Below are 15,653 nucleotides of genomic sequence, written 5' to 3' on the forward strand. Positions count from 1 at the left end.
GCTCAATGGCCACAGAGGCCCAGGAAGGCAAGCACAACCAGGCCTGCCCAGAGTGTTTCTGCCTCCGGAGATAGGGAGCTGCGGCCACAAGTGTCTGTGAAATGGGCTCTGGGCAGATGGCACCTGGTACCATTTTCCCCAGATAAATTGAGCCCAAGTTTAGCTGCAACTCAAGATGAAAGAAAAGAAGGGTGCCCCACTGCCATCTCAGGAGCTTGGCATGGAACATTCTCTCCAGAAGAGAGGAGCTGTGAGCCTGAGCATCTGCAACAACAGAGGAGAGACTGGGAAAATAACAGAGAAGCCCACCCTAAATCACAGTGCCACTGCCCTGTGTGGCTGGCATGCAAGAACAGATTCAAAGAAACCATGTGTTAGGCTCCACCATGGCACCCATGCTGTCCTCGTGGATGAGACATGAGAGGATTAAGGGGAGAGGTGGTCAGTAAGCATGGTTTGCTGGAGAAACCATCCAATTCTCTCCACTTCCTACTGGAGCCCAACACCACGCCACGCAGATAGGATGCTGAGGGGAGTAAGTCACGTGCCTGACCATAGGTGGTTCACTGCTGGTTCAAGGAATATCTCTTGAGTGCCTTCTACATGCACTTCATGTCTTAAGCCTTTCGGAGACCTCAGTAGCACTGAGCATAGTATTAGGAACAGAATTTAGGGAGGGAGGTGCTCTCTTCACATTCTGGAGGGGAGCGTGGAGCATCAGAGGTATAACTGTGCAGCTATTCTTAAACATAAACGTCCCACTAGAAAAATGTCAACCTGGAGTTACCCTTGGAGCATCTACTAACTTAGTTAAGGTCTACTTATGGAGAGAACAGTCACGCCCATGTCTGAGGAGTCTGTGCCCTTCTAGTGATTCTATCTAGGAGTTTCAGTCTATCAGGTGTCTTTTCTCATAAACAGATGAATCCCAATCATGATCTTTTAAGTACCACAACTGAGGTGAACCAAATGCTCTGGGTCCACAGAGGAGTGGTAAAGGGGTTTAAATGAACAAGTGAGACACTTCTTACGTGTCCTGAATAGGCAATTTCCATACATTAACTCATTTTATACTGATAATAGGCCTCTGAGGATCATCTCAGCCTTTTACAGATGAGATCACTTAGGCTCAGTCTCACCCCCATGCTGCTCCCAGTTCCGGGATGACTTACCCCCACCTCCTTTGTCTAGCAAGTTCCGATTCATCTTTCAAGGTCTAACTCAAGTATCACGTCCTCCAGGAAGTCTTCCCTGGTATTCCTACTCTGGTTTAATGCCCTTGTCTGTTTTGTAAGTAACAGCTTGTGTATTTCCTTGTATTTTTCACTAAATTGAGAGGGGAAAAAAGTGTCTGTTTATGTATCCTCACCACTAGCACTGTACCGGCTTTAGGTGGGAAGTAAGCAGCAGAGCCTAGATTCAAACTGTCAATCTGAAGCCCATGCTCTCTCCTGTGTGCTCTGTCAAGGACAGCAGAGATGATTCGGAGAGCCATCACACCACAAAGTACAAGGTAACTCAATTATGAAATGATCTCATGCTGAAAGTTCATCTGAAGAAGAGAGAAGTGGGCACCTTCCAAGAACTCAAGACAGAAAAAACAAAAATCTTCCCAGATGGTCACTGATTAGAAAGAACAATTTTAGACTCTTCGGAGGCGCTGGAAGTCTGTGACATTTAAAGAGGCCAATGTACACCTTGAGCCTGTTACTAAGATAACATGTGACAGGTGAGTTAGGAGCCAGCCCGACTTGATGGGCAAGGAGCTGTGAACTCGGCTGGGATGACAGCTGTCCTTCCCCGCAGCCAAGCCATCTGAGGGAAACCAACTTTCCCTTCCAGCGTCGGCTTTCCAAAAATGGACCAAAGGGCCCTGCATATTCTGTTTTAATTGGATCTCAGAGACTATGCCTTTCATTTCTATATTCCCAAGGTAAAGCCAGTGCCTGACACCAGGCTCAGAGCTATGGGACAGACAGGAACAAGATTTTCCTTCACACATTCATCAACCTGAGAGTTCCCAAGGTATGGAAACTGCAACACCAGTGGTAAGGGACATTTTAGGTGGTATTTTAAGTGGTATGTAGTCAAACTTTTTGAAAACATTAATAGTTTTATATTCATTTTCACTGTCTCCTATTTACAGCAAGTGACTCTGCTTCCATTTTTTATATAAAATGATGTTCCTGAAAATTGTTATTTAAGTTTTCAAAAGAAAAGTAAATTGACCTCAGAACACTTCTAAGTACAAGAGCACATGTTCAATATCATGAAAATAGTATGCAAAGGTATGATGTTTAAGAAACACGAACTGTGCAAAATATAAAAATATGGACTTGGGGAAATTCACAAATTGTTTCCAGAATAAAATGGTATGCGAGAGAGATTTGAAATTTAAAAGTACATCATTTTTATTATATTTAATAATAATATAAATTAAGACAATCAGAATATGCCTTGACTACTCAGTGATGACAATGGTACATTGCTGAGATAGAATTAAACACAGTTAAAGTTTGATTTACAATGGCCTTTAAAATGTGGTTTGTTTCTGTTGAGTCAACGACCCAGAAGAGATGGGCTACTTTATAACCGTATTTTTTTAAGTAAAATTCCAAAAGACAAATACATCTTACACAAACGCATTTTGGTTCTTTGCCTCTCACAATGACCCAGCATTTCTTAGAAATAAACAGCCTTGCTTTTAGAAAAGGTGGAAAACAATGCCTATAATGACAAAAGTGTTTCTCAATGGAAAATTAATCCATTCTCCCAAATAGACTCTAAAGCATACCTGCCCATGACATTTTTATCAGCCTCTTTCGCTCTCACTCCTTTTTTTTCATAGCCATGTGGGAATTACAGCTAGCACAAGTTTTCCAGAAACCTGGGTTCCAAATCCGAAGTCAAGTTTTCCTCTAATGCTTCTCCCTGGCTCCTCTGCAGAGGCTGGGAGCCCAATTCTCCAGCCTCTGCAGTCCATCAGCCTTGCTCGCTCCCTGACCACACACCCTCTTGATCCCCGTCAGCCCCTCACACCGTGCCCACTGTCAGATGCTTGGGAAATACACAAAACCCGTACTCTGCAGAGTTCATTCTTTTAGCATAGCCATGATTTTTATAGAAATTAACTTATCTGATGGGAGAGGACATTCTCAGGAGCTTCTCTTCTCTCCTGGCGACATATGGAAGAAACGCCTTTCGTATTCCCGGGCCTTATTCTCCCCAGTAAGGAGCCAGCACCCAATGGCTTCTAAGATCCCTTCCAATGCTGTTCCATGAACGTTGAGGTAGGTAGCATATGGCTCACTGGCATCTAAAAGAAGTGCAGGTGGTGGTCTGGAATGGTCTGAGTCTGGACCACTTGCTGAGGGGCCCCTGTCATCATCAGCTGGACCATGTTAGCCCTTCAGCCTGTTTTGGATTCCAGATTGCACTTTGAAATGCTGATAGTGTCACCAGGAAGCAAAGCTCTTTGGAAATCTGCAGGGTGCATACACTTTATTGATTTCTGAAGCCTTTGTGTGCATTGTATGGGCATTAGGGGTGCAGTCTATGTGGAATACAAGCCTCTGAAGCCCAAATGTCCTAGGTTGGATTGAGGTTGTACCACTTTCCAGTCACATAAACTTGAGCCAGGAACTGGACCTCTCTCATCCACTTTCCTCAGCCATAAATGGAGATATGCATACCTATCTCAGGGGTGCTAAGAGCATCTGAGATGACTGGCCCAGTGGTAGCAGCTGCAATTACTTACCATACTGTAAAAGTGGTGAGGGAGACCTGAGTCTGGCTTGAATACCATTGTAGAAGATTATGTAAGTAAAGGGTTTAACCCAAGCCATGCCAATAGTAAGTGCTCTGTTAAGGACTGTCACTACTATACACTAGTACATACATACCAGTTGTTTATAATATTAGTCACTCCTCTGAGCCCAGGGTGCCCCTCCATTATCCCAGCCACCCCAACCCTTCCCCCAGGACCCTCCAGATCTCCCCAGAATCCATCCCAGCACAAAGATATCCTCCATGCTAACTTCCATTCTGAGTACCTGGTGACCTACTGGCTGTCACATATTTTAAATTTCACCACGATTATCATTGTGGTATTTAGCACTGTGCCTAGAACATGCTAGATGCTCAAAAAATATTTGTTGCCTAATCAATGAATGGAATAGTTTTTTTGGTTAATTAATGTATACAACTATATATAGAGTTCATCAATAGAAATTATTTGCATAAGAAATCTATGTCCCTGATGTCTACCAAATCCAAAATCTCTGCAATCTCTAGACAACAAATTGCATGTGTGTGTTGAGGGGTTACTTATTGAGAAAGAGAAGCCCAGGTACTTAGAACTACAGAATTCTTACCAAGGCAAGGAAGTTGCTTAGCAACCTTATCCTCGGCCAATAAACGTAAAATGTTAAGCATGAGTCTTTCTAATTGGCTAGACAAGGGAACAAATGGCTTGGTGTTTCCACCCGTTTACTGCTGTACCTGGGTAGAGAATTCACTGTCCCAGCTTCAGGATGGAATGGAAACTTATGATGAATCATTGAGAATGGTTAATACCCACCCACAGGGAAGAGGACAGAGGCAAAAACTTGCTATTTCTAAGAGTCAGAACTCTCCATTTGAAGTCAAGGGAACATCACAGGGCCCTACCCCACTCTACTCTCTGTCACGGCGGGCACAATCTCACACCCAATCTGCCTCCTTTTCTCCAATGGAGGGATGTAGTACATAAGCCTAAGAATCATAGAATATTCAGAAACCTGGCCTGTTCTTCCTAGTTGAAGGGAAACTTGCTCACACACCCTTTCCCAGCTTGGCTTGTAATACACAGACAGGCAGCAAGAGAGGTAGGCTAGGGTCTGCCGTATGAAGACACTTAACTGACACTTAAATTTTATCTCCTCTACTAAGTAACAATGACAGATAATATTTATTAAGCAATTGTCATGAGCCAGACATGGTTCTAAACACTTTACAGATATTGACTCATTTCATCCCTACAAATCCCTTTGAGGTTACCAACTCTCTATTGTACAAATGCAAAAACTGGGGGACAGAGAAATTAAATAACTCGCCCAAGAGAACATGGCTAGAAAATTATACAAGTGGCATTTGATTCTAGGGGAAAAGCAGCAGACCTGGATTTTAATCCCAGCCCCACCATATACTATACTAGCTGTGCATCTACTTATAGCAGTTACTCAGGACCACTCTTCCATCAAGCCTCTCTGGGCCCAATTTCTGTCCCCAAATCTGCCCTTCCTAACCCGATTCATGACGTCTCTCAGGACTTTGACCTGGCACTTTCTTTTTTTTAAAATTTTTATTGGAGTATAGTTGACTTACAATGTTGTGTTAGTTTCAGTTGTATAGCAAAGTGAATCAGTTGTTACATATACATGTATCCCCTCTTTTTTAGATTCTTTTCCCATATAGATCATTACAGAGTATTGACTAGAGTTCCCTGTGCTATACAGTAGGTCCTTATTAGTTATCTATTTTATATATAGTAGTGTGTATATGACCTGGCACTTTCTGACTAGAACACTTCCCATCTGCCTCCAGCCTCTCACATCAAACACAAGCTCTGGTTTCCTTCATCAGGGGTCCCAGCTCAGCCCAGCCTTTTCCTCCCTCTTTCTTCCGCAGAAGGGGTACTCAGATGCCAGGGGCTGTCTAATATGCATTTCTTATATTTAAACTGCTGTGGCATTTTCAAAACCCTTTCACACACACATCAGAGCTGCACGGCCACCTTGAGACCGGATGGGAAGGTATTTTACAGGCACTGAGATCCACATTTTAATAGATGTGGACACTAAGATATTAGTTCTCAGGGAGTGAGAAGAAGTAGAGGCTGCATCTCTTAACAGGAAGCTTTCTCTGCTACCAGTGTCCTTTCTGGCTTTCTTGATGGGGAATATGAAGAAACGTGATGGAAGTGGCTAGTGAGCTGTGGGAGAAGAGACACTCCTTCTGCCCTGAGGCTCAGCCCCCTTGGCCTCTCAGCAGGAATAAGAGAACACAGCAGCTGATAGGCTGACACCGCTGTGTGCAGCCCTGGCCAACCGGCCAGCCTTTCTGGGCTCACACAGGGTAGCTCTGCCTGATTCCTGCAGTCCCCAAAGGAGAGCTGGCTGGCTGTTCAGGGTAGGGGCTGGAGGTTGCTTCTTCTAGTGCCTGGCGAAGGGGGAGGGGGAGATTGGCATCCTCCACTCCCCCCTCCATCCCTCCGTTCTCCCTCCACCTCCACCCCCTCCCCTAAAACCTGTAATGATGGAGGTAGTGAAAAGCAGGCAAAGATTGATAATCAGCCTCATTATTACCAGCATTATATATAATTATAGCAAAACCTCACTCATTTGGATCAATTGAGAGAAAAATCAGTCTAAATTCATGACAAGTTGGCAGATTACTTTTAAATTACGATTTTATTACTTCTAAGTAACACACGTGAAGAGTTTGTGCTTCAAGTACCACAAGCTAATGGTTATTAAGTGGAATTTTATAAAATCTGCTTTAAAAGACTCTTGTAATTAACACTCCGTTAATATGCTAATGAGGTTCCTACTATGCTTGCTTTTTAAATTGCTCGAAAACGATGTAACTTAAAGAGGCTCAACACTTCTACAATCTTAGTTGCTTAACAAACCTTTTTTGTTATTTTTTCATGAATGAGCAAATACAAACTAGCTCCTGCCATGATCAGTTTAATCACCATTCCAAATAGATTCTGTCATAAATTAATAAGGCCATGTTGTTTTGGGGTAGAAACCAGACTTTCAGGACTTGAAGAACCACTTTATTTTACAGAAGAGAAACTAATCCCAGAGAAGTTGCATGACTAGGTCGAGGCCACACAGGACAAAAACACTGGGTCTTCTGTTCCCAGGTCCAAGTTATTCCATCCACTACATACCGCCTTACATTCATAAAACTCTTTATAGTTATCTGCTGTGTATTTCCATATCAATTATTGGTTCTGTCAGTCAAAAATATTTGTTGAGTGCCTACTGTGTGCCAGGCTCCGTGCTAGGCACTACGGATATAGCAGTCCCTTGGAGGCCACTGTCTCTTCCATTCAAGCTTCAAACTGACTCAGAAGAGTTGGAAGGGCAGAAATTATCCCCATTAGGCAGATTAGAAAACTGAGGTTCAGAATGATAAAATGACATTTTCAGGTGCTTATTGTGAATCATTAGAGACCTAGAATCTGAGTCCAGCATTATTTCTGTCAACCTTCCTACATGTAATTAATGGCATTTGGCCTGCAAACCAGCTTTCCCACCCAGGACCAAATTTGAGCTTCTCTGGTACAGATGGATATTGTGCCATCCCTAACACATTCGAGGCACCAGGGGGTACTGGAGCAGGGTCTCCACCAACCAGGACAGGCTGTCTGTCCCTTTAAACAAGTTCCATGCACTGATACACCATGTACCAGCCCATCCACCAAGACAAACGCCAGGAAGTGTTCCAAGCATTTGCTGAGGGTGCCCCCCCTCTCACCCCTTGTTCCTGAAGTCCTTGAACACCAATTCTGCCCACACCCAGCTCTTGAATCCATGACCTCAATCCCTTTCTCTGTCTATATAGGCTTCTTGTAAATATATGCTCTCCCTAGCCTCTCAATATGGACTGTCTTCTAAAGACTGCAGATGTCTTAAAATACAACAAACCATATCCCTAGTGCAATGTTACCATTGGGTAATGGACATGATATTATTTGTTCTCAGGTTCCAGGTTCCTAAATTCCTTGAATCTATTCACTTAACTTCAGCCCCAAGAAACGTTTCCAGGAATAATTCATCTCTAACTGTTCTGCAGACTTCAGAGCTTGTAACTGGTTTATATACTCCTTCAGGGCAGAGGATGGTTCTCAGTGTCCCACACAACTCTTGCACAAGCCAGACGCTGAGCCAAGGTGTGCTAAATGAATGATTGACAGGCATTCCTGGAGCAGTCTGGATATACTTTCCCTCCTGAAGATCTCTAACCTTTGTTCTGCTCCCCATGTCACTGGGGCTGAGAAAACATAGGTAACGTGAGCCCCAAGCCTTCCAAGAGACTGCTTCCTCATGACACTAGTGACCAGCTGGAGGAGGGACAAAAGAGATGCTGAGTCACAGAAATGAAACCCAGGCAACCAGCCGAGAAGAAACAGCCCAACGTATTTATTAAGCACTTTCTTTGCCGCTCCTCTTTTTGTAAATGCTTTTTTAATCAAAGATCACAAGCTTTTCCATTTTTTAAGTTCAGGTGCTGAATTCTGAAATCCCATCAGGAATTTGAGTTTGGTCTTGAACCTAGAAACTCTTGCTCTCTCCCTCACCCCTTTCTCCGTTACAGTATCTGATAAAGGGAACCAAGGGCCCCAGGTTATGCAAATTGAAATTGAGGAAACTCAGGGGGACATGACTCATTAAGGACACTGGCCTGGGGCAAAGGTATCCTGAAGATTATAGGGATGGGAGGTCCCAGGTCACTGTTCTGTTTCTGCCCGATCTCATGAGTGTCTGCCCTGGAATAACTCGTTAAAATACAATTTTCTGTAACTGGCACAGAGTCGATGTCTTCTTTACTTCATTTTATCAGCCTCTCCTACTGCACAGTCTGACACTTTAAGAACAGGCATACCTCCTCTAAGAAAAACCTACATACAAAATTTTAGCTGAACTTACTACCGTAGTCTCCAACTTTTCTGAAGTAGGAAAGAGAAACAAACTTTTATCGTGTGTTTACAATTATCCAGGCTTTATTTTATTGAATCTCTATACTGTGGAAAGTTAACCCTGACCCTGTGTAGTTGGTAATACTGTTATTTTACCAACGTGTTGGGGGAGGGCTCTCTGTGGCTTAGCCTCCCTCTACTCTTCTTTCTGCCACCCCAGGTGGCTCCCGAGGGAGCTCAGGGGAACCCAGTTTGAAGACCATAAACAGCCACAGGTCCTGGGCAAGCCCCACCTGCTTTCCCAAGTGTCCTCAGTAACTGAGGGGTCAAAACGGATGAGTAGCAAGTCCTTTTTCTAGCTTTAAAGATTCAGCTCTTGCAGGGAAGGGAAGGGGTGCAGGGGAGTTATTTGGAGGTAGTGCTGTTAATCACGCTGACTGGGGGACAATCAGAAACAGTAATAAAACGTCTCTGGAATGATCCCCTAGGGGTTGGCAAACATACTCAACAGGGCACATCCCTGTGCATTAGCTTATGCATTTGACCACAGCTGCTTCCCCAACACAACAGAAGATCTGAGCAGTTGTGGAAGAGATTATAGCCAGCCAAGACTAAAATGTTTACTATCTGGCCCTGTAGAGGAGAAGTTTGCCAACCTCCACCCTAGAATACAAAATCAAGTTCCATGTATTAAAATCAAGTGAGGCTCTCTTGGAAATTTTTTTGACCTTTGTCTTATTAGCACCTTTGAGGGCTCAGTCCCCTGCCCCCCACCCCTGTCATTTTATTCATTTGTTGCAAGTATGCATATTCAAGGAAAAGCATTATGATCCCTAAATAAGTTGTGAAGAGCACAGAGTAAGAACTGAATATGTTAATTGTTGTTCTTATACATAATTCACCCATTTGGGGTGGATCTGGGACTCCACACACCCACCCCGCTCCACCTCCTCTCCACCCTTCCCACTCCCTCTGCCTTCCCCAGCAAGCTGCAAGAGGTATGCACAGTGTAGGATTAAGCACACCACTCCTGACATCTGCCTGAATTTGGATCCTGGGTCCACTCCTTACCAGCTGGGTGATCTTGGGCAGGTTACCCAACTTCCTTGTGGCTCAGACATTTCTGTCAGTAAAAATGGGGACAGGGATAACAATGGTACCTTACCTCCCAGGGTCCTTGAGAATATTAAATGAGATGGTGCATATAACGCCCTTGGAAGAGGGCTTGGCACATGGAAGATGTCTAATAAACGTCAGCTATTATTTTCACTCTTTTGAGAAAATCACCGAACCAAGACCTGGGTAAATCTCATGAAAGCCACCCAAACCCAGGCATTCTAGAACATTCACTTCTTAGATTCCCTGGGCCTCTGTGTTTTCTACTTTCAAATAAGAGGAGAAAATAGCAGTTTCTTCTGGGAGCCCTGGCTTCCCAGCCACCCAACTCTGGTGGCTAAATTCTCTGCAGATACAGAAGCTACATAATGAAGGGAAGGAAGAGGTGGAGAAGTTTGATTACCCTTTGCATAATTTCTTCCCCCAGTTGCTATTCAGCTCTCTATCTCTTGGTAAGATTGTAAATGTTTCAGAAAATAGTTTATACTGAATATGTTCCTTCTTAAATCTCGTAAACAGTTATTCCTTCCTACATAAACCCTAACCACTTACATCCATGGTAGGTCCCTATTAACCACCCACACATTTGTTGGAGGGGAAAAATATGTTCTGGCACTCGCACACACACACCCCCTCCTCCCACATCCTCATGTTGCCCTCCACACACACACACACACACACACACGCACACACACACACGCACCTCCAACTCAACCCCTCCTCTATGGCTATTCTTAGGTGAGAAGGGGAGTATTCTACACAAATGGTCAGAGTCTGTAGGGCAGGACTCTTGCAAATCAGTAGGCCCCCAGAAGAAGCCAGCAGTTAATTGTCCAGAGGCCACCATTGCTCCTGAGTGACTGCTATCCTATCCTGCGCTTTATTCCTCAATGCCAGGCTACTGTGTCTGCAACCATTGGGCAGTGCCGTGGCTGGCTTAGGGCTCTTCACCCCCTCAAGGCGGGTGTTGCTCCTTTACCTTCCTGCAGCAAGTCTGTGGTCCACAGAAGCCGTGAGAGGCAACTCAGCATGTCCTGGACTCTGCAGCCAGACTCCCTGGGTTCAAAGCCTTGGCTGTGCCATTTTCCAGCTATGGGACCTTAAAAGAAGTTACTGCACCCTGCAATGCCTCAGTTTCCTCGCTGATAAAAGGAATGTGATAATATTGGTAATAGTACCTACTCACTGAGTTGTCATGAGGATTAAATAAGATAATACTACTGAAGTGTTTACAATGGTAGCTGGCACTTAGTAAGCGCTACTGCGTGCTTGTTAAATGAAACAAGAGAAGTCCCCTCTCCCCTGATCTCCTTCTCACCCTGAGGATTACCGCACAATTGGATGGGGGGATTACAGGCTTTGTTTTGCCATCTTCTTAGAGGCAGCAACTGTCTCATCCAGGCAAACAAATCTCTTACTGGGCAGCTGGCAAAGCCAGGACTTGGCAGAAAAGGAGAAGAAAAGGGCTCTCACCTCATCACACTGCAGGGCCCAGAGTTGGGAGAGTGGGCACGCTGGTGGGGCTGCTGCAACCCAACTAGTCTCCACTCTGTGGCCACTTTGACCAGTGTCTTGTTCACGGATGGAGGGGAAGGCCTGATATCTGGTAAGCACAGCCCAGATGCAAATCTCGGGTGTTGTTTCCCAAGGGTGGCATTGCTTCCCTAGAGATCCTCACAAATCCCAGGAGCCCTCTGTGGTTCCATTTGCTAATATGTAAAAGGGCAGGGGTTATACACTAAATCATTTAATATATGTGGTACAACTTGCTGCATTTGGGCAAAGGTGGTGAGAGGCTGCAGGTAATGTCTGCTCCCATCCTCAGGTTTCCCCAGTGCCTGTGGGTGGGTCCTCCTCCTCCCTTCCCTCCCTCCCTCACCGCTGCAAATTCTCATGAAGACCGCCGTTTTCAAGGGGTCCCTGTCCTTTGCTCAGTGTTTCTGCCTCTTAGCTGGAGAAAGCAAACAAAATGGAAAACATCAGCAGAACTATACAAAATAATTGTTCTCCTCCCTCAGGAATGGGGAGGAAAAGAAGCATTAGGGAGAGATGTTTCAACAGCCTAGATTATCCTTTCTCCTCCCACCCTTCATGTTATATCAGCTTACTTCTTCCATGGTCCAGCCAATTGTGTTTCCTTTTATCTGAAACCTAATTACACTAAATACCAGAGCTCTCACAATTATGAAAATTTAAACCAGCAACGTATGTGGGTCTTCATGGATTTAATTTTATTTCCCCAGATTCCTAATTCATTATTCTACAGTAATGTTTGATTTTTAGATTAATTTGCATTTTAGTACTTGAACAAAATGGAGGGGATGAAAAATATTAACTTTTACTAAATACCACATATACAGACAACACTCTATAGCTGCTTTTTCAAGCATTTGCACGTTTAATGCTCACAACCATGATCTGAGGATGGCATGTTAAACTCCATTTTAGAGACGAGGCTTAGAGAGGTTCAATAACTTGCCTAAGGTCACGCAGCTAGTAAGTGAAAACCTAGAAACCAAACTCAGTTCTCTCTCTCTCTCTCTCTCTCTCTCTCTTTGTGTGTGTGTGTGTGTGTGTGTGTGTGTGTGTGTGTGTCTTTCATGCTCTTTTCACTCCATCAGATTGAAGGAACACTATTAGAAGTTCGGCTCAGGGACTTTTCCAGAAGGGCTCTCCCCCTCAACTCCACATAACCTTAAACTATTCCTGCCTTTATTGACGCCTCAGTTTACATATCTATAATATAAGAGGGCTAAGATGCTCTTTGAGGTCCCTTAGGAGGCTACCGTCCCAAGATTCCAGCCAGCAGCCCCCAGCGAATTCTCGACTAGATCTTCTTTCTCCAGACTTTCTCTCCCTACGTCTGTCCACCTTCAATCCTTTTATTCACCCCAACTGTTGCAGAGGGTCTCCTAGGCAGTCATGAAGCCATAACCTCACAGACCTCAGGGGTCCCAAGAATCTCATGGATAAGCGTGTTCTTCAGACAACTGAACTCAGAGGGAAAAGGAAAAAGTACTTCTCAGCTGTGAATGGGACCAAGATGGGAGCTGAAAAGGCTTTTCACACCCAGGACCCAACTGTAAACTGGAGATCAGATGTCCAAGTCACAGCCTTGGCCACCACTCTCACCGGGTCATGTCACAAGACTGGGCCCAAGAACTTCAGCATTACCACCTCCAGGATGTGTGTTCATGGCCCCCCACCTGCTGTGTCCAAGTGGCAACCTCCTCCTGCAACAGATAGGGCACATGCCATGCAGTATTACAATGTGTCTGGGTAATAACAAGCTTGCCCGGTCCAAATAGTAGAGACTACATCTCATGCACATCTATATTACCAGTGCCTAACTCCATGCTTGGCCCACAAAACCACCCAATGTACCCCCAAATGAATCAGCAAACCCCCTGGCTTAATGACTCCAGGACAGGGACCCCATCCACTGGCCATGTCCCACCACACCTTATAGAGGGGACTGCCCAGAGGGGTAGGCAAGCTTTGCCCCCAAGCCTTCAGATGAATGGCCTATCTGTCCCCACAGGAGGTGGGGAGAGCAGGGACTTTTCAGTTCTCAAGACCTGACAAGAGTTTCTGCTTTGTCTTGCCTGCCAGCATCCGCAGGGCAGAAGCTCTCCCCTTTGGCTCCCAAGAACCTGAACTATACGCCACCAGATGCCAAGTGAGAGGCCAGTTGGTCAGCTGTTGGTTCCATGTATCCAAAGCTGGGTGACAGTGCTGCTTCTGTCACTGAATGGACGGAGCCTTGGGACCAAAGTGCCTGGGTGTGAAGGCAGCCCCTGGGAAGTGCCACCCAGCTGCGCTGCCTGGCTTGGCAACTTGGAGCTCCAGCTCGCCTGTTTTCTGCTATGAGAACCTGGACCACCCAGCCCCTCCACCAACTCCCAGATTCCAACCGATGGCAGCGACCCTGGAAATGTAATTGGGGGCAGCAGCAGTGGAGGGAACAAGAGGCTATTAGCAAATCAAAAGGGGAGAAAACAGAGGAAGGAAAACAGGGTGGCAAATTAAAGTGCTATGTTTTCTTTTAAAAAGAATCCAATTCTAAGGAAATCTGCTTTTAAATAAAGCAATCAGTCCCTTGTTATGAAGTATCCCAGGGACCCTTAATATAGGCAAAACCTTTTTAGTCACATTTTTTTTTTCTGCGTGGCAAGTTGGATAATAGGTACCTCCTAGTAATTTCCCCTACCTTTTCCACCCTTCACACCCACGCAAACACACCGGGTTATAACAATGCACTTAGTCTACCTTTGCCTCAGGCATATTCCCAAGCATGTGGGTTGAGGCTCTCCTTAGAATATCCCCTTATCCTCCCATCTGTTCACTCATTCTGATGTACAAACAGATCCTCACCTACGGACCATTCTCTCCCCCTCTCTCGCTCCCTCCCTCTCCCGGTCCCTGTCCCTCTCTCATGCACACACACACACACACACACACACACACACTCACACACTCACACGGAAACACACTATATATGCCTATAAACATATATGCTCTCCTAATTCAATCCTAATCCAGTTATCCGGATCTCCCCGTCTCCGCTCCGTCTCTCCAGACGGTCCCCACGGTGAAGCCATGTGAAATACTCACCTCCGAAGCCTGTGGGAAACTTCATGAAGTGAGAATAATTTCCATACATGTTGACTCTTCAGTTCATAGTCCTCCCGGGCGCGTCTGCTCAGTCGCTCGGCCTCTCCCGGCTCCCGAGCGCAGCCGGGCTCCCTTCAACTTGGGCTAGCAAGAGTGGTCATTGCTTCCTACCAGCCCGGGCAGCTCGGGCTGGGCCAGCCCTCTGGGATTAGTCAGGAATCTGCCTCTCGATCTGAGAGTCCACATCGTGCGTTGAGCCGGCGGTGGCGGCAGCAGCTGGTGCCTGTCAGTAATCACGCATAATGCCGCCGCCGCTGCCGCCACTGCCACACTGCCACCGCCGCGCTGCCGCTGGAGATCCTGTTGCTAGTTTGATTAAGTCGGGGCTGGGCTGCTGCGTGCGACTCTTCCACCTTCCGGCTGGTCCCCAGAGGTCCCCACCGGTGGTGGCACAATCTATTATCTGGGAAGCCAATCGATGTGTGACCGCCCCAGAGTAGGTCAGGACAGAGGAGGGGGAAGTGGCCGGGTGGGGGAGTGGGGTGGGGGGACTCTTTAGGTGCCTTTTCTTTACTTGCAGCCTCCAAAATCAGTGGGGTTTTATTAAAATGCATTTTCTCACTGCGGCTTCTATCTATCCAATGCACTTGGTATTTGATCTGGGAAAGGCGGTGGGGATAGGGGCCAAGAGAGAACAGAGCCCTTTCATAAACACAAGATTGGCCAAGTGTGAGAGGTCATCCCCAGCTTTGGAAAACTAAGCCAGAGTGGCCCTTAGATCTGGGGTGGGCCCCTCCTGTTCTGGTGGCCGGAAGCATTTGTCTGTGCTCTAAAGGTAGAAGCTTGACAAGGGCAGTTAGAAGCCAGAGCTCGCTGACACAGAAAACATACAGGTAGGGAAGACAAATGGGGTGGTCCTTCTCTGATATTTCACTAGAGGGATGCATTTACCTTACATACCACTGTCATCAGGCCACCTGTTCAAAAAGCACCACTGAGTCCTCAGTGGCACAGAGACACTTGGGTGCAACCAACCCACAGATGAAAAAGCCTAAGCATCGCTTTGATGTTTGGATCTACTATACAGCTTTCCTGACAAGCCACTGCTCCACCTATACTTGAATACTTCCAATAGTGGGGAGCTCACTACCATTTCATTCTATTCCATTTCTGGACAGCTCTTACCATAAGAAAGTTTTTTGTTAAGCTGAAATCTGTCTCCTCCCTGCCGCTT

The 15,653-nt window shown here is 45.7% G+C and overlaps 1 protein-coding gene across 1 annotated transcript in view; it reads right to left on the reverse strand.

Moving 5' to 3' along the window:
• Nucleotides 1-14,468, reverse strand: part of RXRG (retinoid X receptor gamma) — a gene marked incomplete at both ends in the record, with an annotated part of 43,730 nt that extends 29,262 nt beyond the window's left edge. Inside the window, one exon of the mRNA XM_082615178.1 lies at nt 14,420-14,468. Within this exon, the coding sequence (XP_082471304.1) occupies nt 14,420-14,468 (49 nt within the window). The remainder of the gene's footprint in view (nt 1-14,419) is intronic.
• Between the last annotated feature and the right edge of the window lie 1,185 nt (nt 14,469-15,653).

The sequence above is a fragment of the Mesoplodon mirus genome (genome assembly GCF_964341445.2).
Source record: "Mesoplodon mirus genome assembly, chromosome: 3".
NCBI classification, from domain to species: domain Eukaryota; kingdom Metazoa; phylum Chordata; class Mammalia; order Artiodactyla; family Ziphiidae; genus Mesoplodon; species Mesoplodon mirus.